Source organism: Pseudopipra pipra, chromosome 4 (assembly GCF_036250125.1).
Source record: "Pseudopipra pipra isolate bDixPip1 chromosome 4, bDixPip1.hap1, whole genome shotgun sequence".
Taxonomy (NCBI): Eukaryota; Metazoa; Chordata; class Aves; order Passeriformes; family Pipridae; genus Pseudopipra; species Pseudopipra pipra.
Window position 1 is genome coordinate 43236195 of NC_087552.1, and position 25497 is coordinate 43261691.

At 37.8% G+C, this 25497-nt stretch overlaps 1 protein-coding gene across 1 annotated transcript in view; it reads left to right on the top strand.

The window, feature by feature from the left end:
• The window catches only part of SNX25 (sorting nexin 25), a 73865-nt gene that overhangs the window by 20643 nt on the left and 27725 nt on the right, over positions 1–25497 (top strand). Inside the window, exons 4-7 of the mRNA XM_064652629.1 lie at positions 8974–9146; positions 10028–10214; positions 15982–16052; positions 23937–24127. Coding sequence (XP_064508699.1) covers positions 8974–9146; positions 10028–10214; positions 15982–16052; positions 23937–24127 — 622 coding nt within the window. The remainder of the gene's footprint in view (positions 1–8973; positions 9147–10027; positions 10215–15981; positions 16053–23936; positions 24128–25497) is intronic.

A 25497-nucleotide genomic window follows, 5' to 3' on the forward strand; every position in this document is an offset into this window, starting at 1 on the left:
AAGAAGATTGTTATTTGCACCTTTCCCAAAATAGCCCCAAGGCTAATTCCATTCAGCTTTCCATTTCTTCTAGCCCCAGGAAGCAAAGTCTTGTGATTTTTCTAAGTGACCTGTCCTGCAGTAGCAAGATTTTTCTACTGGAAAAATAGTTGGCTGTATTTTCTTTCTTTGTGTAGGTTATCTTGCTAATTTCATGAATTTCCTCTATGTTGTCCACTTGAAAAAGTCAGCTCTCCACTGAGTACTAGAATTGCACCCAAACTGTAATTGCAAATGGGAAGTCTTAGCCTATGCAGTTCCCACATCTGAATGCACAATTTGTCTAACTGTGCATGGAATTCGGGGTTATGTCTGTGCTTACATCATTTTAGTTATCCGAATTGAAATATGATTTGATCATTCAGATTTAGACTGTAATTTATTCTGTGCTGTAGTTTTGCCCACAGTTAGATTCACATTTTTTTTGACATCCCTTCAGAGAAAAAAGATCTACGGTAATCTGTTAGTGACCAATCTGTCTGTTAGCATTGACACTTCTTTCTGTTCTGGAGCAGAAGATAGGGTTAACATATTTGTAGTAGACCTCAGCTCTCAGTCAGCTAATGTGTAGAAAAATTAAAGATGGAAAAGAAACTAAAGGGTGGTTGTGTTCAAGAAAATAAGAAATAAAGGTGTATTTACTTTGCACTAATCTTGCATTGAATTCCAGGTACTACTTTCTTTTAGCTCTGGAATGTGGTAGAAATCTCTTGGTCAGGTAAAGCTCCTAAGTGTGCTCCTTGATTTTTAAGTATTACACTTGCACTTGTCCTTTATCACAGTCAAGCACTTGCTTTTGGGAAGAGTTTGATTTGAACAGTTAAAGAATGAGGATGTTGATTTTAAAGTTTTTTTATTTTAAATCTACATGTTTTTCTGTTTGAAGCTGGGGATGTAGAATCTAGAATTGCAGAATTATTAAATATTATTGATGCTGATTATTGATGAGATATCTTGTCTACTGAGAGTTATGACCACTTCATCTGGTCTTTGTTGGATTGTTATTGTCACTATATAGAGCTAAAATGAATTCTCTTGGTTATTTTCAGTTAACTTTTTCTCATGGGAGTGGTAAAGGCACTTAGTCAGTGCTGAATAAGGCAGGATGCATTAACATGGTAGTGAAAAAAATCCTGTCAAGCATTAATGTGATAGCGAGTTAAACAAACAAAAAAACCCCAAACCAACCCCACTTGAATTTGTAGGGGTTGGAACTGGATCCATTGACTGTTTTTCACAGGAAGGCTGTAAATTCACAGGGAGGTAGATCTGGTTTTAATGTGCCTGATAGATCAGCAGCACAATGCTGCATGATACAAGTTGTGAAGCACTAGAATATCCTCATGCTCCTCATCCAAACTTGGTCCAGGGAGCTGTATGGAAGTTGCACAGGGCTCACTGTTTCTTGGCAGATGGAGAGAGGGTTTAAATGCTTTGTACATACTATGGCAAAGTCAGCAGAAAGGTGACATTGTGCTCACACACTACAGATGAAATTTGTGCTGCTGAGCGATGCCAGGAATGTAATCTTTCTCTGGTAGCATGTTTGTTGAAAGCAAGAGATAGCTATTCTTCTAGATGAAATCGTGTCAGAAGGACTTAGCAAGGTACAAACACAAAGTGAGAGTCTTTCTGTGAAGCTGTCCACGTGAAAGGAAGAGGCAGTTCCCTTATGCTTATTGTGGGCTAAGAATAACTGCCTCAGGTATTATTACAGAACAATTAATATTTGATAAATAAAATCCTGTGCTGGGTGCAGCATAGGCAAAATAAGATTTTCCTACATGAAATAAGTAGGTGTCGTGGTTTAACCCCAGGCAGCAACTAAGCCCCATGCAAACTGCTCACTCACCCACCAGTGGCCTTGGGAGAGAATGGGAGAAGTAAAAGTGAGAAAACACTTTTTTGAGATAAAGACAGTTTAATAGGTAAAGGAAAAGCCACACATGCAAACAGAGCAAAACAAGGAATTCACATACCACTTCCCATGGACAGGCAGGTGTTCTGCCATCCCCAGGAGAGCAGGGCTTCATCACATGTAACGGTGACTTGGAAAGACAAACATCATCACTTCAAATGTCCTCCTCTTCCTTCTTCTTTCCCCACCTTTATGTACTGAGCATGATGTCATATGGTATGGAATATCCCTTTGGTCAATTGAGGTCAGCTGTCCTGGCTGTGTCTCCTCTCAACTTTTTGTGCCCCCCCAGCATCAGGATGATTCAAGAAGCAGAAAAGGGCCTTGATGCTGTCCAAAGCACTGCTTAGCAATAACAAAACCATCTGTATATTATCATCATGGTTTTCAGCACAAATCTAAAATGTAGCCCCATACTAGCCATTGTGAAGAAAATTACCCCAACCAAAACCAGTACAGTAGGCAAGTGGGTTGTGAAGGTAGTAATCCTTGCCTCTTCTTGAACCCCCTGACAAGCAGTGCTTTTTGAACAAACCTCAAAGAGGTCACAGGGATGTCGATTTATTATTCTTATTGTCGTCGTTACTATTATTATTACTACTATTTTTTTTTCCTACATTTTTTGGTTGTAAACTGTCTTTAACCCACAGCTGGGGCACCTTTGATCCCAAAGACAGAGGAAGAATTGGTTTCTAGAAATATGAATACATGGTATTGCGGGCTGCTTCTGGATAGTTAACTACTACACAATCTCTGATGGGAGATACTCTGAAGTGTTTTTATGTATATGTGTGCCCAAAATTAGCAATGTTAGTGCCTGGGGGCTGCTTCTAGGGCTGATTCAGAACCCATAGTTAAGAGCTCAAAACTCTTGAAAAGTTTTGAGTGGGGAGAATGCTGTGGGGAAATTACTGTTTGAGTGATCAATATGATAAGCAGTTTGGGGATTAAAGTTTGTATCATTCATGTTTTGATAATATTCCTTTTGTTTTCTAGGTATTACTGACAGGGTAATTACATAGAATTATGAACTCAGTTCATAATTTTCTTAGCCCATGTGAATACCTTCCCATGTATAGGATATATAACTTCAATTTTTTGTGATTTCAGTATGTGTTGTGATAAGATAGTTAAAATAAAAGGTGCTGCCACCACAAACTGATCAAGAGCAGACTGATGCAAAGGGAGTTTAAGCACTTAGATTTAATGTGGTTAATCCTGTAGATACATCCAAGTTACCTGGATAGCAACTAAACTCCTCCCACAAGTCTTGTTTTTCTTTTATAATTCCATTTGCCACCCACAAACTATATAAATATCCAGAACTGCTTCTCACAATCAGCCTCTGGAAAGGTGTATCAAGAGGATTAGTATGAAGCTGTAGATATTTTTTGCAATGGGAGCAGCTGTACGAAGGTGCTGAGAAGAAAATAGTAACAAAAAGCCAAGAGCAGATTATTCAAGTCAACACCTGAGTAGCACCAGGTCTAAGGCTCACCACTGCTCTCAAGCTTCAGTGTTGGAAGTTTGGGGTTTCTGTTAGTGGTTGAATATAACCTAGACACCACAAGAAGCATTAAGATGTCCTGGTGCTGATGTGATCATTCCAAAGCTTGTAAGCCATTTGTACACTCTTTGCATCTGTTATTACTGTGACGTATCAAGTGCTTTTTCCTGAAAGAGGTAGCTGTGGCATGTATAAATAATTTTATTCACAATAAGCATTAGTTGAAGTGATTTATAAAGCTTGCTGATTTATCATGATAAAATGGCAGCTGTGGAAATTTTGGGTTTGGCTTTGTCCTTGTGCTTTCTGGGTTTGATGTGGTTTGTTTTCAGAGTTGTGGGTTTGGTTTTTTTTGGTTTGTTTTTTTTTTTTTTCAGTAGGTACTTTTTTTCAGGTGTATTTTGTTATTCTGGCTTGTAAAGGTCTAAATTTATTTTTTTCCTTTCTTAGAAAGCTCAAATAGATCAAGCAATTTTTACTTTGCTGCACTGTCAAGAAGTTTAGAGCTCTGAGGGTGATACAAGTGAAGAGATGCAGCCTGCCTGTGGTTCTGGTAGTTCTCAGAATCAATTTAATGGAAGTGCGTGGTGAATGTTGAATATACTGATGCCAGTCATTTAGAGCAAGTTGCATGTGCACTTCAACTCACAATTGTACTGATTAAGACTTAAACGTATCTCTGCAAGACTCTCTTGAAAGACTAAATAAAGAAATCACAAGGCTGAAGGGAACACTTTGTGATCTGTCTATCTATTTATTTAATGGAAAAAAGAACCCTGAAGTAATTTCCTGTAGAGGAGTTGTTAATGCTTTTTAAGATGCTCTGGCGTTTTTTGGTCTGTATTTTTTTTTTTTTTTTGTTCAGGGGAAGAGGGGTGTGTGCATAATTTATTTAGTTGCTTTCTTCCTAATTTCAAAGCAGACTGACATATCATGTTCTTCAAAGATGCCTTGCATCAGGAGCATATGCCCAACCACAAATACCAGGAGTCTTTTAATACTCCTGACTGCAGTGAGTCTTTACAGTAGAGTGTTACCAGATGGTCCTGGTCAAAAATGTGGATATCGAGAGTAGATCCTAGGGAAAAAAAAAAAAAGAGATTTCCATGAGGTCAGTGTATTAGGAAACCTGGAAGCCCAGGTTCAGTATTATGGAACAGCTGTGGGTTCTGCATTCCTGAGAAATGAAGGATTGTTGTTAAGGAGGTGCTGATATTAATGCAGAATTGTTTAGTTATGGTATGGAAAAGGAAATTATGATATTTCTATAACACTTGTAGTGTCTTCAGCAATACCACAGCAAATCTGCTGTTCTTCTTTCCTTTATAAAATGCTGGATGAACTTGCAGGTTTGCAGCAGTAAGGGGTAAAGTTCTAATATTGATGACATTCAGTGGGATACACAGTCAGTAATTGCCCAAAGCAGTCTCAGAGCAAGGATAGTTCCAGTAGGTGTCATTTTGTTCCCAAAGAAAAGTACAGCTTAGAACAGACCTAGTACAAAGGAATTCACTTTGGCAGGCCCTATCTATGGTTCTGTATTCATATTCTGCTGCTCTATCTTCCAGTGCTTTGAGGGGCAGCTGAAGGAAATCCCTTTGCTTTCTGACACTATGAAAAAGTATTGGATAGTCTTAAAAATTCAGAGCAGGCTTTTCATAAAATGAAAATTACAGAAAGGAAACTTGGGCAACGTTAAGGCTGGCTTTGTAGCTCATGGGGGAGTGAAGATGGATATGACCTGTAAGCATACTGTGTAGCGTTCTGTCTACTGTTTTAAATCACTGAAGTCACCTGTGTCTTGATAGACCAATAAATGTCACCATTACTTCAGTCTTGATTGTTCAAGAAGACACAAATGAATTAAGTTGCCACTTGCCATTATTTGTGTATTGCCTAAAGCAGATTAGATGAGCCTGGTTTACAAAGCTTGTATCATGCCTGTTTTGGAACTGTTTGCTGGAGTGCCACATTTATATTAGTTCACTGCACATGGTTGTGCTCAGAATTTATGGATAATTGGCTGGGCTTTCAAAGCTTTCTCTAAAAATATCTGCACACAATTTTGGTTCAGAGTTTTCTATGATTACTAAGTGACCTTTTGTTTGGAAAATCCAACCACACAGTCCTAATAACACATGCTCAAAATTAGATGGGAAGAGAAATAATGTCTCTGTTACTATTTAGGTTATTTAATAGTGCTTAATATCTTTATTGACACTGGAGAGAGCCTGCTTTGGGTACGTGCATGCTGCACTTAAGTTTCTACTTTTCCTGTTGATCTCTGCAAAATGAACAATGCCACGTTCCCACAGAGTTGAAGATCTGGGTTTTATATCAAGCCTTAATAATATGCCTGATCAGGACATCTTAGCTCCTGCTCCAAGGTAGTAAACAGACATGGTTTGGTAACTGAGCAGTGATGTTAATAGTTCTGTGATTGCTCACTTCTCCCTTTTTTATGTGTATCACTAAAGGGGAGGCCAGAATTAAGAGTTGCTGTTTACTGGGCAGACCTTTTGTTGACACACAGTATTTCCCTGCAAGCTGATCAATGGTAATATTGAGACAGATAGAAGTGTAATGCTTCCTGTATACATGCAAAGGAGGATATAAGCTGTATGTCTTGTCTTGTCTGTTTTATCACTGGCATATTGATTTGTGCTGTAGCTGTTAAGCCTCCCCTCGTGCTTCCTCTCCTGCTTTCAGTCTTCCTTTTATTTCTCTTGCCCAGAAGCAGTGAAAACTTCAGGATTTGTTGACACAACCATTTAGCACTGATATGCAAGGCTTGTTTAGAGTTTAATTGCCTGAAGATTTTGGTTTTCTATTTTTTCATAAAAATCTTTCCTCTTGCTTTTTAGATCACGTTTAGATACAGTTTGTCTAGGAAAACCATTGAAAGAATTCCTCTTCTAGAGATTCCTGTCTTCTTAGGTAATGGAGATAACTCCAGGAAAAAAATTGAAATTTTCTTAAATGGCCTGTAGACTGAAGACTATGCAACTCTGACCCTCCCTTGCATTCCTGTAGGCAAGAACACATTAGACAAATTAGAAGGGCAAGAATCAAATATTTGTCTATGTACTTGTTTATTCTGTTCTATTTTCCATTTGTGTTCTGTTGACTGTGTGTCAGAAAAGTCCTGGCATAGGTCTGACTAGGAGAAGCTGTATGTGTTGGCTCTTGACTGGGAATAAATCTGTACAACAGGGAAGACAGACTTATCTTGCATGGGTGGTATTATAAATGCAGTTAATGCTTCAGTGTGTTTGCAGTCCCAAACAGACTGGCATTCCTCAGGAGACTTGTGGAGAGATACTGAAGACAAAGAAGACTAATCTCAGTTCAGTGAAATTTTATGTGCATTATGGCTCTGTTTCATGCTTTGCACGTGGTTTTAGTTCTAACTCTGTATTGCTGCTAATACACAGGAACCAGCTGAAGTGATAGTCCCTGTCCTCAGCACTGGTGAGCCGCACCTGGAATCCTGTGTTTAGTTTTGGGCCCCTCACTGCAAGAAAGATGTTGAGGTGCTGGAGCATGTCCAGAGAAGGGCAACGGAGCTGGGGAAGGACAAGTCTTATGAGGAATGGCTGAGGAAGCTGTGGTTGTTTAGCCTGGAGGAGTCTCAGGGGAGACCTTATCGCTCTCTACAACTACCTGAAAGGAGGTTGTAGACAGATGGGGATTGGTCTCTTCTCCCAGGTAACAAGTGACAGGACAAGAGGAAATGGCCTCAAGTTGTTCCAGGGAAGGTTTAGATTGTTAGGAAAACCTTTCTCACTGAAAGGATGGTCAAGCACTGGAACAGGCTGCCCAGGGAAGTGGTGGAATCACTGTCCCTGAAAGTGTTAAAAATCCATGTAGATGTGGCACTTAAGGACATGCTTTAGTGGTCGACTTGATGGTCCTGGGTTAATGGTTGGACTTGTCAATCTAAAAGGTCTTTTTAAACCTTAACTATTCTATGTTTCCTGTAAATCATCCTGTTTGCCAGCATTTTGCGTATGCTTCTGGCTGTGTTTCTAGGTGGCTGACTTTGGGTGCGACAACCTGTCTGGAAAACAAAGACTTTATTTCCACAGTAAGAGGTGGCTGTAGGTAAATGACCCAGACTTTGTCAGTGATCTGCCTGGGGCATGTCTGGTTTTGGATAAATAATGAATGCCTTTAGGGGAGAACATGATGGGGAATGTTTGATGTGGTGTAGAGGAGGCTTTAGGATATGTATGGAATATGCAAGAGAAATGGAAATGCACTGAGGAAAATAACTACATATTTAGCTGCCACAGAGAAAAGATCCTACCAGAACAAGGTAAACATCTTTCTGAGCTCAGTCAGCTGTACCACCTGGGCTGGTTGATAATGGAGATTACACGTCATCTTCATAAACCACTGCTCCTCAGAACAGAGTATTTACATCCAAGCTGTTCTAAGGGACTTGTTTCGAAATTTGTCTTACTTATAACAATTGAAACCCCCTCCATGATCCACCTTTGCAAACAAAACATTTGATTTGTAATTGAATAAGAGGCTTCAGTCAAATCAAAACCAAATGTCATCTTTACATTCATGTTGTACTGCAAATTAGTTATAAAACTTATTTTTGTCACCTTACGGCAAATTACTTGTATTATTAGAACAAAATTACAATTATTGTTACTATTCCAACATATTTTCATCCTCCCAGACTGACAGGCAAAAATCAGTTGTTAAACAATGCTGCCTGTTACTAGTGGCCATACAGCAGTGTCTATCTGAAAACTTTTGGTTGTACTGCATACAGTTCTTGGTCACTTTTTCACATACAGAGGCGATGGGCTTGGAGCAACTCTGTGAGTAAGAGTCAGTTGACTAACCAGGACAGCAGCCTCCAGATCTGGGAAGAAAGCAGATGTTATGAAAAATGGAAGGATGCACTGGTATGAGACGTGACAGATCCAAGCCCTTGTAGCAACTTAGAGCCTTCTACTGAAGACCAGTTCTGGCTGCCTTTGTAAATTACCAGGGCATCTCTCAGGTGACACTGTGTCTGTCTCGCTGTAACTACTGGCTTGGTCACCTTGCTGTTAAAATGGACTGGAGCACATCAGGCATGTGGCCATGAAATAACTGCTAGGGTACCTTGTCTCTGCTTCTACAGCTATTTCTATATAAAGAAAAGGTGCAGCGTTCTGTCAAACGTGTTCTGAGAAGTCCAGAAAAACATTGGCACCTGTGAAACAGTATTGGGCACAGAAGGTTTGCTCCTTGTTTCTTTCAGAGCTGTCATCTGAAAACCTGTTTATGAGAAATCTGCGGACAACACACTGTGCTATCATGGGCTTGCTCACCCAGCAGCATGTTGCTGTGTGTGTTCAGTGGTGCACAGCACCCACCCAGTGCTTCATGCTGCAGCATTTTATCAGTTAGCGACTGATCATGATACAAGTGATCTGTAAGTTCTCTCTCTTCCTTCCTTCATCTTTTTTTTTTTTTAATTTTTTTAAAATTTTTTTCCATTTAGGCAGGAAGATCCACCAAGACCTTTTTTGCTGCACTCATGCTTGAGGAGCTCTGATGAAGAAGTAAGATTTCTGCAAAAATGTTCTCAAGTCCTGGTGTATTGTCTCCTACCCTCAAAGGATGTCCAATCTGTCAGCTTGCGCATAGTCCTTGCAGAAATACTTGCAACAAAAGGTAGATCTAAGATCAGAGATGATTAACCATTTGCACCTATACGATATTAGCAATTACAAACTTCATTATATATATCTTTATGCTCTACTTTTACGTTCTGAAATTAAATTACTTTGATAACCAGTAAGACACTTTAAATTCTCAAAATCAAGCATGTACTTACTTAACTCTCCTGACTTGATGCCAGGCTGTTTAGCACATTTTAGGATAAAACACAATTTGTCTTTTCCCATTTTCTATTTTTTTCATAGAGGAACACTTTTGCAGTTTTTCTTGGCATTATTTTTAGTGCTTATATGAATAATTCTGCCCTTTTATATTCAGATACATAGAATCCATAGACTTTAGGATGTGTTTATAACTGAATCATGATATTAGGTTTAGTTCATTATTTTAGACTTTGATTTATCTAGTGTGGTTTTTTTAATTGAGGGATTTCTGTTTTGCTCTTTATTTTATCAGATACACTTTATTGTGATTAGAAATACACTATGCATGTTTTATGTCACTGAAGTCAAATTCAGAAATTTCAAAGTCTCAAGTATATTGTGTGATTCCATTTACTTTTAAATTTTCATTTATAGTGGCTATAATGTCATAGCCTTCAAAGCACACAGCAGAAAGAACAAAAGCACTTGGAATTTTCTAAATAGAGCTCAGCTTTGTCAATGTGCATCAATTTGCACAATAGAACAAACAATTTTATCAGGAAGGTACATGGAATCTCAATTATACTATGTGTTCCAGAAGACTGGTTTTGTATTTTTGGATTTTTATCAGCTTGCATAAAAATTTTTGCCTTTTATCTACAATTTTCTTTTGAAAGACAGCAGTTATTCTTCAGCATAAGGATTTCGTTTTAAAATATTTTTCTTCTTCAGTACTGAAACCAGTGGTGGAACTGCTGAGTGATCCAGATTATATTAACCGAATGCTACTCAGCCAGCTGGAGTACAGAGAACAGATGAATGAGCATCAGAAGAAAGACTACACATATGCTCCTTCTTATGAGGAGTTCATCAAGCTCATCAACAGCAGCTCCGATGTTGAGTTCCTGAAACAACTGAGGTATTTAATGTTTCACTGTAGCTCATTCAAAACTAAACATGCCTCTTTTCCAGCCAATTACTGAGTTTTGAATGAATTGTGATTTTTCTTTTTAATTTTAGATTTCTTTTTGTTTGGTGAAGCAGAGAGAGTAAGGATGATAAGCCACAACATTTGTTAGATCTCTCATATAGTCAGCCTTTTAGCTCAGTGGCAGAAAATGCATAAAAATGCTGCTTAGTAGTATACTGGAGATGACTGTACTTTTGAAAGGTATAAAAGCTTGAAAAGTAGGAAAGGGACACTGGACTCTTCTTTACAGCTTGCTTCTGCAGAGTTAGATGAAATAATATGTTGAATTTCCACTAGCATGTGTGGTTATCTCCTCATTATCTTTATGAATTATCACTGACTGCAGTGGTCTGGTGGCTGTGAACTGTTGTGACCCTAGGGACACTGTGCATTCAGAACAGCTTGCTATGATTCTGTAACATGGAAAGAAGGGTTTGAGTTCCAGCACATTTTGCCACTGGATAAGATGTATTCTTGGACTATTGCAGGGAGGTGTTTGCCGCTTGCATCCTTCTCAAACATGTTAATGAACTCTGAAGAATTCCTTAAAGATCAAAAGAACCACCACTGAGCTCCTACATATACAGTTTGTTTGATCTTCCTGTTTTCTAATGCAAATAGCACCTGGTCACTTTCATATACATTCCAACCCCCATCTCATCTCTTTCTACTTACATCTTTAATCTTAACATGAGATATTACTTGTATGTCAAAACTGCTTGCCCAAGAACCAGTGTTTTATGCTTGCCTTATCTTTATAGCTGAGCTGATTTCTGAGATATATGAAAGGATAAGGAACAAATGATTGGGAAGCAGGGAATGGAGATACTACTGTTTTAGAACCTCTCTAGATGTCCTTGAGTTGGTTTTGTTGAGCAGAGCAAAGCTTTGGAGGGCTGCTGAAGCCATTTCCAGAGTGTTTGTCCTAATCTCTTACCACCAGCCAGAACTGGCATTTCTTCCCAACTCCCTTCTGTTGCTGCTGCGGGTCAGCTTTGTCTTCTTAAATGGCTGCAGCAACAGGTGAAATACATGGGCATATCAGCATTGTTTGGTGCATTCTGTGTCATCTGCTGTGACTCTGAACTTCCATTAGAGTTGGCTTGATCAGGCCAAGAAATGGCTAACAAAGATGAAGCATGTGGACTGCATAAAAACATTGTACTTTCTCTTGTTCTTGTCTTTGATTCTGAAACCACTTGCATTTCTGAGATAGGAAAATACATTTAGGTGATGGTGAAATGATTCTGTTGCTTGGCTACTTATTGTTCATCTGCTGTAAAATTTGCTCTTTACTCTGGGACAGTGTGTCTTTCCTGAGAGCAGAAATTAGTCTCTATTAGACTCTTCTTAAAACCTAATTGCCATATTTATTAGCATAATCACACTAATGGATCTGCTTGCTTCAAAAGAAACCCAGCTCTTCTGTTGTTGTTGTTCAAGCACATTAATGCTCAATGTGTTCTCTTTTTAGCTGATAGGTCACTTGAAATTGTGTTCTGCAATACCAGAGAGCAGGTTTGCTTTATGAAATGGTGTGGTTTTGGCTGCACTTACATTTTAGCTTTCTAGCCTATGGAGTCCAACTATCATCATTTTTGAAACGTGTTCCTCTACACTCTACAAAATGTTGATCAGTCTGAGCCTGATCAGTATCTTAATAGAAAATGTCTGAGAAAATATATCGTCTTTTTGAAGAGAAATAGTATTTGATTTTGGAGGCATTGTTCTTCCTTCCTCGTTTTGTATAAAGCCAGTCTCTGAGATGGTGGTTAAAGAGCATTTCGCTTTGGGAGAAAGTATTCGTGTTCTATTTGGGCTCCAGCACTGTGGGAGCACTCAGAGAGAGATGGGCCAACCTGTAGTCATCTCAAATTTGTGTTGTATATTTAGCAAAGATTTCATGATTAACCAGTGACACTTTACAGATTTGCATCAAGAAAACCAAACAGTGCTCCCTATATGGTGTACGGATTAAAAAAAAAAAATTAGTTGTAATTCTTCATGAACCACAGGGAAAATCTATCAAGAAGGAGTTAGAGGAAGAAATAAATAAGCTGCTGTGCAATTATCACTGAGAAGCACAGGAAGCGTCTATTGGAGTGGTGGGAATGGGGAAAATGCTTCTAGTTTTCTTCTTACAACAAATAAATTACTGGCATTGTGTACATAAATAGGTTTCCCAGTTAGATGCTATTCTGGGTAATAATGTGTTCATCAAGAATTCCTTTCCTTGCTTTTATTTGGCAATAATTTTTCAGTGCCTATTTTAAGCCATGCATGGCATTCATGAACTATAAGCCTCCTCCTGTTACTGCTCATGCTGTCACCTAACATTTTGGTAAAGAACAGAGATAAGTAGTAGCAATTTTCTGGGAAAATTGAGGGAAATTTATCCCAAGGCACTACAGCTGCTAGGAAACTCATTATTTTTGTATGAAACTTTCTTGCCATACTTAACTTTGCAGATTGTTTACTATCTATTTAATAAAATAAACATAAAATACCTTGCTCAATTCGCAAGGCCATGAGACACTGATAAACATTTCCTGAGACTCTTGACTGACCACAGTCGAGAAGGCATGGACTCCTGGGTGCTCCTTGATGTATGCACGTGAGAGCACTCAAGAGAAGTGCCATAAGGCGTCTTTCCAGACTGATTTCATTAACGAAGTTTTGCTGGGTTTTCTTGTGATTAAAACCAGGTATTTGTGGTGGGGAAAGCAAGGAAAATCCCTGGCTGGATCAGTGGAAACCTCTGGGTGAAGGGTGTGTGTTGTTCTTGGCCAGGAAATCAGAAAAGAGAGAGAGGCTGTGTAGACCTCCTTGTAAGCAAGTGTAAAGCTCTCTGCCATGCAAATAGCTCTCCCTGAAAGGATAATAATGGTACGAGGATTTTCTAAATCTTGTTTCTCTCCTAGCTTGGAAGCATTACTGTAAGAAGAAATATTGTATTGATTTTCTGCATTTCTTTTATGACTTTTATTTTAGAACTTATTTAAATGGTGCAGGAACGACTTTTAATTTTGGAGATACTTTTGAACTTGTAGTTTGTTAGCATCTGTAGTGGGCCTCTAATGTTCAGTCACTTTATTGCTTAGCAGAACTTATCTCTATTGTTTTTGTTGGAACATCCCTTTCATAAAAATTAATTTGCTGATTTCTGAGGAGCTATTTTGTCCTTCTTTTTTTTGTCTGTCATAACTTTGTCTTCTGAAAACTTGAATTTGTTTGGGGGGAAAAACCAAACGAACCAGCAAAGCTTTCACAGAAGGAATCACTGTGTGGTTATCTATGAATGTCCTTCAAACTCACTCTTCATAATGTTTCATTTCTTAATTGCTTGTCATTAAGGGAGGCAGACTTTTGTTCTTGTGTTATCAAGTTTTCACAAAGTATGTTATCCCTATGTCTTTGAAGAAGAAAAAGTTAAAGCAGTGAAATTTCACCTTCATTTCCCCTTAGATTGAAGTTAGCATGGATTAATTGGAAGTCTGCTACAAATAAGGAAGAAAAGATGAGTTCTTCCACATCAGCTGTGAAAAAAATTTACTTTGTCAGAAAAAGACTAAAGATAAAAGACACACTGAATTAAAAACATAGTTGAGAGCCAATAGTGATAAGGAAATAAACTGGTGGATAGTTTTTCTTCTGCTTTCAAGATCACCATTCTATTTATTTTGTTATTTATTATTACAGCAGCAAAAGGTATTCATGGTAAGAATTCATTGTAAGAAAGACCATTATTACTGGCTCTATATCATCTTTCACTTAAGAAATGAGGGAAGGGCATGAATATGATAAATAGGTAAGAGGTAAAAGTGGGAAGGTAGAAGTAATGTGGATGTGAGGCCATGAATGGTCCAATTTATCAAGTGCAGTCACTTCTTCAAAGTTAAATTAACACATCACATTTAAAAATTTCATAGATGTTTGGTCATCAACAGCACTAGCAGCTAGAATATTTGGAATAGACTTTAAAGGAGAAAGGGTCATGGTCTGGCAGTGTATCTAGGCTAGTGTTTCTGTGATGCAGTGTTGTACAGCAGTCTCATCGAGTATTTACAGCCAGAGCCCAGCACTTAGGAGGAACAGACTAAATAGTATCTTTGAGGATGTAACTCAGAACATCTCCCATACTTAAGATAATACAATGAGGAACAGAAAAAAAAAAAGAGATGCTGTGTTATAGTATTGGTATTGAAAACATGTAAAACGATGAAGGTAAATTTAGAAGGAAAAAGGTTGCAAGATAAAAGTGGAAACTACCTTCCATGTGCAGTATTTACTTGATTCTCTGTACCTAGTTTGATAAATTTGTAATATTCACAGTTACCCTACAACACCTGAGAGAGGTGAATGAGTGTTGTTGCAGTGCATTTACAGGTCACATAACCAAGACATCAGAAGTCCAAGTGAGCTGCCCTGAATAATTTGGGAAGTCTGTCTGAGCAGGGAAATAGCTGTGGGACTTCTTACACGCCAAAATGCCACCCTTACTATGGGATTGTTCTTCCTCTGGACTTGGCAAGAACTGTGGTGGAGGATGGAAACAACCAAGATAGAGTAATGGCAAATGGAAATAGGGTTAAAAAAATTGAAGTTTTGCAAACAGATTTTCAGGTTTCAACTTGATAATTGAAGGATTTGGGTAGACTAAAGATTGCTGCAGAAAAAAAATTAATTCTGGAATTGTAGTTGTGAGTGAGCGTATACTGTGTGTATAAAACTGTGTGTCTGTAGAAAGAGCTGGAGACAATCAAAATCCTAAAAGAGTTATAGGAGGCAAGAGAAATGGAGGAAATTGAGTGATGTTGGTGAAATAATGATTTATGTGGAAGAAGGGGAATATTTTTTAAGGATCAGAGGTTCTTTCTTAAATGGAGAAAAAGTAGTCACAGAAATAGCAGCCTTTCCAGGAGCTTCAGCTTTCATCTAGGAGTTAACTTGATAGTTAGCAAATTCGCTATAATACTTGGTTTCTTACCAGTATTGGTGGCTACCAAAGTAAGTGCACTGAGAAGAATTTGAATGTTTGTTATGACCAGGTCTTTGACATTTATGAAAGGTTTAACTGACAGTCATTTTCTTTGCTGAGTGCATAGTGCCTGTTAGTTGAAAAATCAGTTTTACTTAAAATTCAGTTCGCTAGCTGCATTAATGGTCTACTGTTATGTGTAGTATAGTTTTAGGTAATAAACATGTTTTAATTGTTCCTGGAGCATAGTACTTTAATGTTTTACAAGTTTTAGTGAAATTTTTTGCTTTTCCTAAGCTATATAAGCTCCATATATGTATTGAGTCCATTAGCTGGAAGAACCTTACAGACAGCTCTTTACTTCTGAACTGAAATCCCATCCTAGTTTCCTACAGAAAGCTGACATTTAATGTTTAGAGTGTGACTTTACACTGTGTTTACTGAATATGAACTATCTGTTCAGTGCCAGCAGTTGAGAGAAGAGGGCAATATTATTGTTAGTTGGATGTTTTCTTTTTGTTTCAAGATAATGTTTTTTTCTCTACTCCATGTGCACATTACTCCTTGGGTTGCAGGTATACTGAGAAATTAATCTGTTTCTAGGTGAGAAGGAGCTGGAACTGTTTTGATTTTTATTAATTCTGAAGTGCTGTATGAGAAACACATTGTAAAAAATTAATACCATCTTTTCTTCTTTTCTCCCTCTTCACCCTTATTCCCTACTGTTTTTAAAACTAGGTATCAAATTGTAGTGGAAATAGTTCAGGCAACCACAATCAGCAATATTCCCCAAATGAAGAGGCAGAAAGGTAAGATTCCATTTTACTCAGTCACATCTGTTGTTTTCATTTTGAAAAGCTGTTTCAACTCCCAACATACATATGCAATCAGTGTGTGTGGGTTTTTTAGACAGATTTTAGGAGTGCTATGTCTTTAGTATTTCACATGTTTCTTTTGTCTGAATCTTCCAGAAACTCTCATGGTGTGATTATCCCCCTACCCTAAGCTGATGGATCATGAGAAAGGTCATATCTATGATGCATTTATTTTTTTTTTTTTTTTTACAGCTTGCTGTAGCTAGGATTTCTGGCATTACAAATTCATATGCTGAGAATCTTGTTTCCTCTTTCTTTTTCATACAATCCATTCTTCAGAGTTTCAGTCTGTTCTCCTTTCAAAACACAGAAGAAGGAATGGTACAACATAATTCAGTCAGACTTTATTTTGACTCTTCATTTTTGTGTTACAATAAAGAGTGCTCTTAAATCCTTCCACAATGTTTTGGAAATATCTACCTTTTTAAAAGCACATGCATCTTATATTTGTACTTACATTTATTATATATACTGCTTTTATGGTTCTCAAAATGTAGCAAAACTATGGTATATCTTTTGGGGATGATACTAATGGCAAAGTTACAGACCAAATTTTTGCTTAGACAAATAGACTTTGTTTACATTCTAAAATAGAGCTGAATGTGCATTCCAGTAGGGTATATTGCTTATGTCAAACTAAGATAAAAGGAAAAGCAGGCACTGGTTTTAATTCAAGTGTACATTATAGATATTGGTATTAATATTTCTCAGATGAAAGTTAATTTAATGGAAAGTCTGTTTCATAAAGTAATAAAATGAAAACAGGGAAGTTAACTCTGAGTACATTATGAAAAATCAATTTTGCTAAGCCTATATTTCCATTTGTGCTGCCATTGGTCTTTTTGAGACAAGAATTGATTTGGGGAATATTTTTATACAGTTTAGGTTCCTACAATTAATTACTGTCTCACTCTTCTCTATCTCACTTGATTTCATCTATTTAACTATCCAGTGTTCTAAACACTGAACAGAAGATGTTTTTTCTGAAGCTACAGGTGCCTGGTACTGCAGAATAGATACAAAAAGATTATAGATCTGGTTTCACTTATTCTGTGGTGAAGTTGGTTCTGCATTTTTATGGGTTCTTGACTTCTATCCATATTTAAAAAAAAAAAATCCAACAGAAATTGCACTAGCCGGTCCATTGAAGTTTTGTGTTATGGTATGGACTTTTATTATTAGTTCAGCCCTATGGCAACCTTGTATGTCATTTAAGGGTTGATAACCACTGCTGGCTATGTTAGCCAGTGGGACTGTTGTGGCTAAACCTTTGATTTATTAAATAGCCAATAGTTATTCACATTGTGTCTCAAGAAAAAGGTGACATTTTTTTGCTTGACACGTGTGGAACAGTATGTCCAACAGAGGCATGCAATACAATCTTTTTATAGTTCACACAAATTTAGGGCAGATTTCTAAGCCATTTCAGTTATTCCACTAAGGTTTTCATCTATTAAAAATGTTCAGGCTTTATCTATGTACAATAAACTTCTAGAGGGGTATCGAAACTGTAGGGGGTTAAAATCTAGTTCTGAGGGATGTTCTGTGTCTTGTTTTTCCTGAAGTAGATAGAGACATTTTGCATAATATGCTAATGAATCTAATATGTTCCTGAATATTAAGAAGAAAAGATTAAAGAAAAAAGCTGTGCTACCTTCCTTAAAACAAACCAAAGCCAACAAAAAAACCCTAGCACAGGTCACTGCTAACACAAAGATTGTTGAAATCTTTGGAGAACAGACACTATTTAAATGTCACCTTTCGATATTTCTCTTTCTGGATGCTAGAGCATAATGCTACCCCTGGATTTAATGGTGAATAACTAAATGTAAGCTTTATGCAAAATGGAAGTGTGTTTCCACAGTCTTATTCTATCTTTCTCTTTTTAATCTGTTCCCCCAGTACCTAGTGCATGTCTGCAATGATGTGTGAGCACGGGTGTTGGATGTATATAAATCTCTCCTTTCCTACTAGTAACTGAGCTCTTGCTTTTAGTGTCATAGGCATCTCTTAGCTTTGATTCCAGCTGGTGAGAGAGAGTCTTACTGGTAGCTATTTCCTTTTTCCTATGGCAAAGTAGTGTCCTGAAAATGTAACTGCTTCTTTAGTGTCTGGATGTTCAGCTACAGCCAGCTGAACTTTGGCTGGCCAGCATTCCGTTGAGCCTGATGTCCACTCTCAAACTGTAAGAGTAAAGCAAGCATAGAATAATATGTACATGGATATAGAATCATAGAATGGTTTGAATTGGAAGGGACCTTTAAGGGTCATTTACTCGAACCCCCTGGCAATGAGCAGAAACCTCTTCAACTAGATCAGGCTACTCAGAGCCCCATCCACCTGAGTTTGAATGTTTCCAGGGATGGGGCATCTACCACCTCTGTGGGCAGCCTGTTCCAGTGTTTCACCACCTTCATTGTAAAAGACTTATTCCTTTTATCTTAAGTAAGTTGACCCCCATTTGATTTAAAACCATTACCCCTTGTTGTAAAGCAAGACGCCCTGCTAGAAAGTCTGTCCCCATCTTTCTTACAGGCCTCTTTTAAGTACTGAAGGGCTGCAATCAGCTCTCCTCAGAGCCTTCTCTTCTCCAGGCTAAACAACCTCAGTTCTCTCAGCCTTTCCTCTTGGGAAAGATGTTCCATCCCTCTTATCATCTTCATGGTTCTCCTTTGGATCTGGTCCAACAGGCCCATGTCTTTCCTGTGCTGGAGTCTCCAAAGCTGAATACAGGTGGGGTCCCACATGAGAGCCTCTATCAGCTTGAGCCATGGGAGCTTTCTGAGGCAGTGTTTTCAATAGAAAAAGGTACAGCAAAAAACCTGAAGAGTAGTTAGTGCAACTTAAGTGGCTGTTACTCTGCAGCATTAAGTGCTTAGCTACTGTTTATACTATTTATGCTTTGCTTAGCCAAAGAAGCTTTGTGCAACTGCATGACTAGCAATAAATATGCCTGAGCAGGATTGTGTACCCTTGCTACTTGTTGAGGAGACATAATTAAGTCTCTAAAACTGACCAAAAATATTTCTTTTATAAAAGGATTAGGTGTCTATTATTAAAGGATGAGTAGACTGAGGACCAGGTTTCAGACTGATGACTTCTCATAGGAACTGCATAGTTATCTGACCTCTTTACTATTTTTATCTGGTGATACCAAAGTATATGTTTAATGTTGGTGCCCAGCAGTGTTGGAAACTTTTTGGAAGGCTTGTTCCTCAGTAAGGACAGTGTTCTTTGCACTTGATTTAACTAGTGCTGGTGCCACCTATTGGCAAAATATTTAGCTGTTAGGGCCCTCTAATAAAATCAGAAAGTACTTCAAAGTACTTCTAAACATCATTGTATTAAACCCTTTGTAGTTAAAAAATGCCATGTTATAGGTTTTTTGGAGCAGTGCAGACCACTGTAAATGGAAGCTTGCATGCTGACACTGCACTGCTTTCCTCATTTACACTGGTACAAAAGCACAGAATCTGGTGTATCTGTGTATTTACCTTACTTCTCCAACTGTGTCTTCCTATGTATATTCTTCCAAAATTATCACAATCACTAAAGCAGTGACTGTAGGAGAAGGCTAGAAGGCTTGGTTTTGGTGGTAGTTCTGTTTTCTTTGTTTGTTTTTGTTTTTTTGTTTTTGTTTGTTTTGGTTTTTGTTTGTGTTTGTTTTGTTTGTTTTGTTTTTGTTTTTGTTTTTTAATGTGTGTTTGTTTTTTCTTCCTACTGATATTTTCAAACAGTACCCTTCTATACAGTCACATGTGCTATGGAAGAATCACATCTTTCTACATCTTTACCTATAAAACTCTCTCCTCTTCTTATGTTTTGATAAGGATTCCTTCAAAGTACTGAACCAAATTTAAGCTAGATTTTAGGTATTTCAGTTTTGGTGGTTTGTTTTTTTTTTTTTTTTGTGTTTTTTTTTGGTGTGGGTTTTTTTGGTGGTTTGTTTGTTTGTTTTTTGTTTATTTATTTGTTTGTTTTTCTACAAAATTTATCTGCTAAGATTTTGAAGGGCTAGAAATGCTTATCTGAAAATGTTTACTGCGTTTTGATCTATTAAAGTGGTTTGTAAGAAGACAAATACATGGATTGGGCATTGTAGTATGAATGACAGAGGATGTGAGTTTCTAGAAGCAAGAGTAAATCTTAATTTTTGTAAAGAAAATGTTTCAAACATACCAGTCGTGAAATAGCAACAAAAGTAAGTTGCTACAACAACTTGATATTTGCTGTAATATGAATAAGAAGCTGTTTAAATACACTAGTTCTAATTTTAAAACATTTTTGTTTCTTCTCATACTGATATTGTATTACAGGATCCTACAAGAATTTTAGTAAGGATTTCTTATCACTAGTTGCTATTAAAACAAAGCCAAAACCCCATGAAGTCACATACCTTGTCTTAGAACAACACAGAGCACAGCTCTCAACAGATTTTCTTTTTTTTTTCAAAGGCATTTTTGTAAAGGGATTTGTTCAATTTGATGCTTAATTTTTTGTGCCCTCTGCCTTACATGTGACTTCACAGCATGACTGGAGAACACCCTTGGATGACTGAATGGGACTGTTTTTCAGAGACACCACAGTGTAATCAACCCCAGGGCATCCCTGTTGAGAAAACTGCTCTTTTTCAAGCAGGGATTGTGAGACAGATCAAATAAGCACCCATTTCTCTATAGAGATCTGCTGCGTTGCAGTAGATTTCTCCTGATAAGCCTTCCCACTGTGTGTCTGGATATTTGCTTTTATAAACGCAGCTGACAAGTAGCACAGAACCAAAACTGTCTGGTTAGGCCTCTCAGGTACTGTGGTTCTGAAAGAGGCTTGAATGTTCAGCTGTAAAAAGAGACTTTTTTTTAGAAACTGGGGCTCCAGGCTAACTTGGGTGTGTGGGTTGTGATGTGTGGGTTTTGTCAAGATGATAATTTAGAGTGAAATGAAATGGATACTTGTGTGTTCCAGTGGATTACAGATGCCATCTAACTTAACTATGACAAGACTGTATTATGATTCCTCCCCCCACCACACAGGGTTAAACATGCAATTAGTTTTGTATAGCTTTCTGGCAAGGCTTAAAGAGCTCATGCTCAAGCAGTTAGTGTAGAGGGAATCCACGTGGATGAGGGTAAAGGTTACAGATTTTAATTGTGGTAGATTTGTTTGTTTTGATTTATGACCTTCAAATCAATTTTATAGAGGAAATTTTTCTTTCGGCTCCTGAGATTCTTTGTGTGTGCTACTGAGGGTAATGCATCTTGTCCACGGTTGGTTTGGAGAGGTGCTCATCAATGGAAGAGGGAGGGAAGAGGCTGACTGCTGATACATGTGACCAAAGGGGGGATGCAAGGATTTACAGACAGAGGCTATAGGTGGTGGATGTTATTTTACTGTATAGTACATACTGACTCCCATGCTCAGAGTTACATTACTGCCACCTCAAAATCTCAAAAGCAGATTAGGGTTTGAAGAAAACTAGTGATCCACCTAACCTTCCTCAGTTGAGCTAAAAATGCTCCTCCAGATTTCTGTTAGATTGTATTTCATGATGTGGAAGAGGGAAGTAATGTACAGTGTTCGTGCACGCTTCCGCGCTGTCTTTCCTGCACTGTAACATGTTGGCCACATTCCATGATGGGCTGCTCCTCATCATCCTCTTGTTTATTTGTGAGAGATGTCGCTGCCAGGCTTTACAATAACTATAAAGCCCTGTTTATCCATGGGTCAGGAGCAGGCTGGCAGCATGATATTCATTCCTGCCCTGAGCGTTTCTTAGGTGGAATGGCTCCTTATGGATATGAAGAGCTGAGGTAAATGTTTTTGAAGGGTCTTTGTTAATACAGTAATTAATCATCGGAAGCAGGTGGGATGTAGGGATCATTAATCTCTCCTGGATGCCTGCTGCAATCACAGGATGATAAGACTTCAGGTAAAGTAGACATGCTTACACTGAGAACCCTCCAAGAATGCCTTGTTTTCACCAGGAAGGGTACTTATTGTTTTAAGAAGGCTGAATGATCATTACATAGTACTGCTTGTGGGTTTTTGAAAGTGCGGGATTTCAAGTATGCATTTTGAGCCCAAAGCATTTAAGCTATTGAAAGAATTGAGAACTTCTAAAAATCATCTTAGTGTCAAGTGCAGGAAGGAAATGTTGGGGTTTAATCTTCACTTTAAACTACTGTTGATGTATTTGTAATAGCTGTAAATGTTTTTAATTGAGGGAGAGCATTCTTTTGTCCTAAGATCTTTTCCTTTTCTTTTCTCTCATTAATATTGGTACCTCTGGTCAAGGAACTGAAACACTAAATTAAATGCTCTGTTGACTTCCCTGTGGAGATAACATACCAGGAAAACAGATGGCTTTTTTTGTTTTTTTTTCATAGTAAAGTAATTTTATCATTTGCTTCAGTGAGTATTATCTCTGTAGTTCATTATTATATGGCAGCTCGTGTGCAAATGATGCTTATCCATTAAAACACTAACAGTATTTGAATTGGGAAGGATCCTTACCAAGATAGATAGATACACGCAGCAAATAAAGTGAGATTGAAAGTATGGGAAAAGATAATGGGAGAATATCTGGACTTATATTACATGTAGAACTTCAGGGAGCTCCATGTACCTTGAGTTGTCCTTAAGTATGCAAATGACAAAACTTACGGTTGCATGTGGTGGTTACATGTGGCTTTGAGGGGGATAAAAAAAGAATGGAAACAGTCCTAAAAGGAGAAGGTACTCTAATGTATTAGAAAAATGTTTAAAATATATATTTTAAATAATTTCTGAGAGACTTCCTTTTTGCTGTGTATGCATTCACAAACCCATGTGGTTGTTTCTTAACAGCAACTGTTTTGAGAATCGAATGCTGCTTTCATCTAAATGATTTTACTAGCATTTGATATTTTGAAAACATAGTAGAATAGATCTTTACTGTTTATCCCTGAGCAATCAATTAATCCAGAGCCAAGTACAAGTCATGTACTTTGCTGCCGAGCAATAGTTGCAGCCCAGAAAAACAGGAGTGTTTTCATTGAACAAGAGGAAAATAAAATCAGTGTATAAATGTTAATCAGTTGTATCCTGGTTTCAACACAATAGGGTTTTATATCTGCTTTATCTGCTGCTTCTTTTTTTAGACCCTGGTAATTAGCTGAAGAGGCTGGAATGTAGAATACACAAATATTACACCGGTTATTACTAAGTCTAATTCAGTTATCATCTTCATTTTACTTCACTTTCTAACAGTACTGTGCAGTCTTGACATTGTGACATCATAAGATTTTTTCTTAGTCATTTGAGTGAACTTTGATCAGTGTTGTCTGGAGGAGGTCCAGCTCAAGAAATTTGGATTTGCAAATAAGATGTGTGGGAATGTGTCATGCTGGGGCTGCAGGGGATAGAGCTCAGTCCCTCATGAGTTTAGGCAGTCAGTGCTATGTTCAGTACATAAGCCATCATCTCCCTGTGTTATCATATGCCATGGCTGTAGGTAACTTCCTAACAGCATGTACATTCTGTAGTAGAGGTCTTGTGCCTGTGTTTTCCAACAAGTTATAGAAAGAGAGCTGGAGGGGTCAGGTTTCTCTGTGTGCTGGAATAAGGACTTTTTCTGAACAATTTTGTATAAACCCTTGAGTTATCATTGGAGAATGTTTCAAAATCATCATTCTGTTTCAAATACAAACTTGCCAGTATCTGTACTCATGTGCATAGTTGATTCCTGAAAGACAGATGCTTTGATCAGACAGGCCGCAGAGGCAATGGTACAATGATGTTTTCATGTTGTAAAATACTGTCTCTGATTTGCTTTATTCTTAGATTCAAAGGGAAAAGAAACTGCAGCAATGAAAGCTGACCTACTAAGGGCTCGCAATGTGAAGAGGTATATTAATCAGCTGACGGTGGCAAAGAAGCAATGTGAGAAGAGAATAAGGCTCCTGGGAGGGCCTGCTTATGATCAGCAGGAAGATGGCATTTCTGATGAAGGTGACGGCCCTCAGAGTCAGAAGGTATAAATCGCATTTGCTGAAGGTTATTCTAAATGCGTTAGCACTGGCTCATATTACCTCACTGTCTTTAATCCCACCCTTCCCCCAGGAGTCAAGCACAAATTAATTGCTGCATAGTTTATTTATCTTGGGAAAAGATTACTGAAGTACCCAAAAAGACTTACTGATCTCTCAGCTTGGAATGTAGCTAAATGTGAAACTTCATAAAGGACTGAGTGGATTGTAAACATCTGTGATTTTTCAGATATACTACATACAGAGAGTTAATAAAGACATGGTAACAGCCTTCCTGAAAGTAGCAACTTGCTTTCAAGTAAAAGTTTGCCAACATATGTGCAGTATTTCTTTGGCCCTCATTGTATTCACTTTAGGAAATACCTGTGGTTTTTGGAAATACTAAATTATTCAAAAGCTAGCAATTATGGAAGGCAATTGACAAAATTCAGGGTAGTTGTTGCAGAAAAACTCTGGTAAAGCTGCTGACTGAATGCTGGTTTTCAATATCACTATAGTCTGGAATTAGAAAAAAACCACTGTTGTACTAGTCAGCATCTACAAAAATAAAATCATGACTACTTAGTCTTGCAAAACTTTAATAATTTTAGTGTCGACTTTGTGTAATCTTCTCTGTCCCCTTTGGGCAAAGCACAGGAGCTGACGTATTCAAATGTGAAAGAAGATTTTATGTTTTTCATTTAGGTAGACGATAACTTCTCTCTTCGTTCAGGGATCTTTAGCTTTTGTTATGTCCTTATAATAATTGTAACATGTAGTGTTACATGTTAATAGTAGCATATAAGAAAAAGTAGTATGATGAAGAAATAGTTCTTACTATTTATATTTTGTTTTTCTTGAGCAAGATTCTGAAACAGAACAATTCCCTACTCCTCACTTGTTCTTAAAGCATGATTTCAGATGGTCTGTCTTAGATTGTGCCAAGGCAGTCCTGATCTCTTTCCTGAAGTTGGGCGTAGCAAGAGGTGCCAAGGAGAAAAGGAAAGAGGGAAGCATGTGGCAGCTCTGCATGAGCCACTGATGCCACTTTTGGTGCCTGCTGAGATGTTACGAACTTTGTTCAGGAATGGAGTCCAGTAGTGAAGCTGCACTGGATAGGGGTAGGGATTGGCCAGAAGTATAATAAAATATATTATTATAGTTAAGATCAAAGGAATTAATGAAGTTCATGTTGCATGTTTTATAAACCAATAGTTTTTTGGTGGCACTTGCTGACCTGGGATTATATCTTGCCAATATACCAATGAGCAGCTCCATACTGAGTTAATGGTGCTATTAATAGAAATAAAGACTCCTTGCACAGGCATTTGTTGTAGTGATGGTGGAAACAATGGGATCTGAGGCAGCTCTGCTTC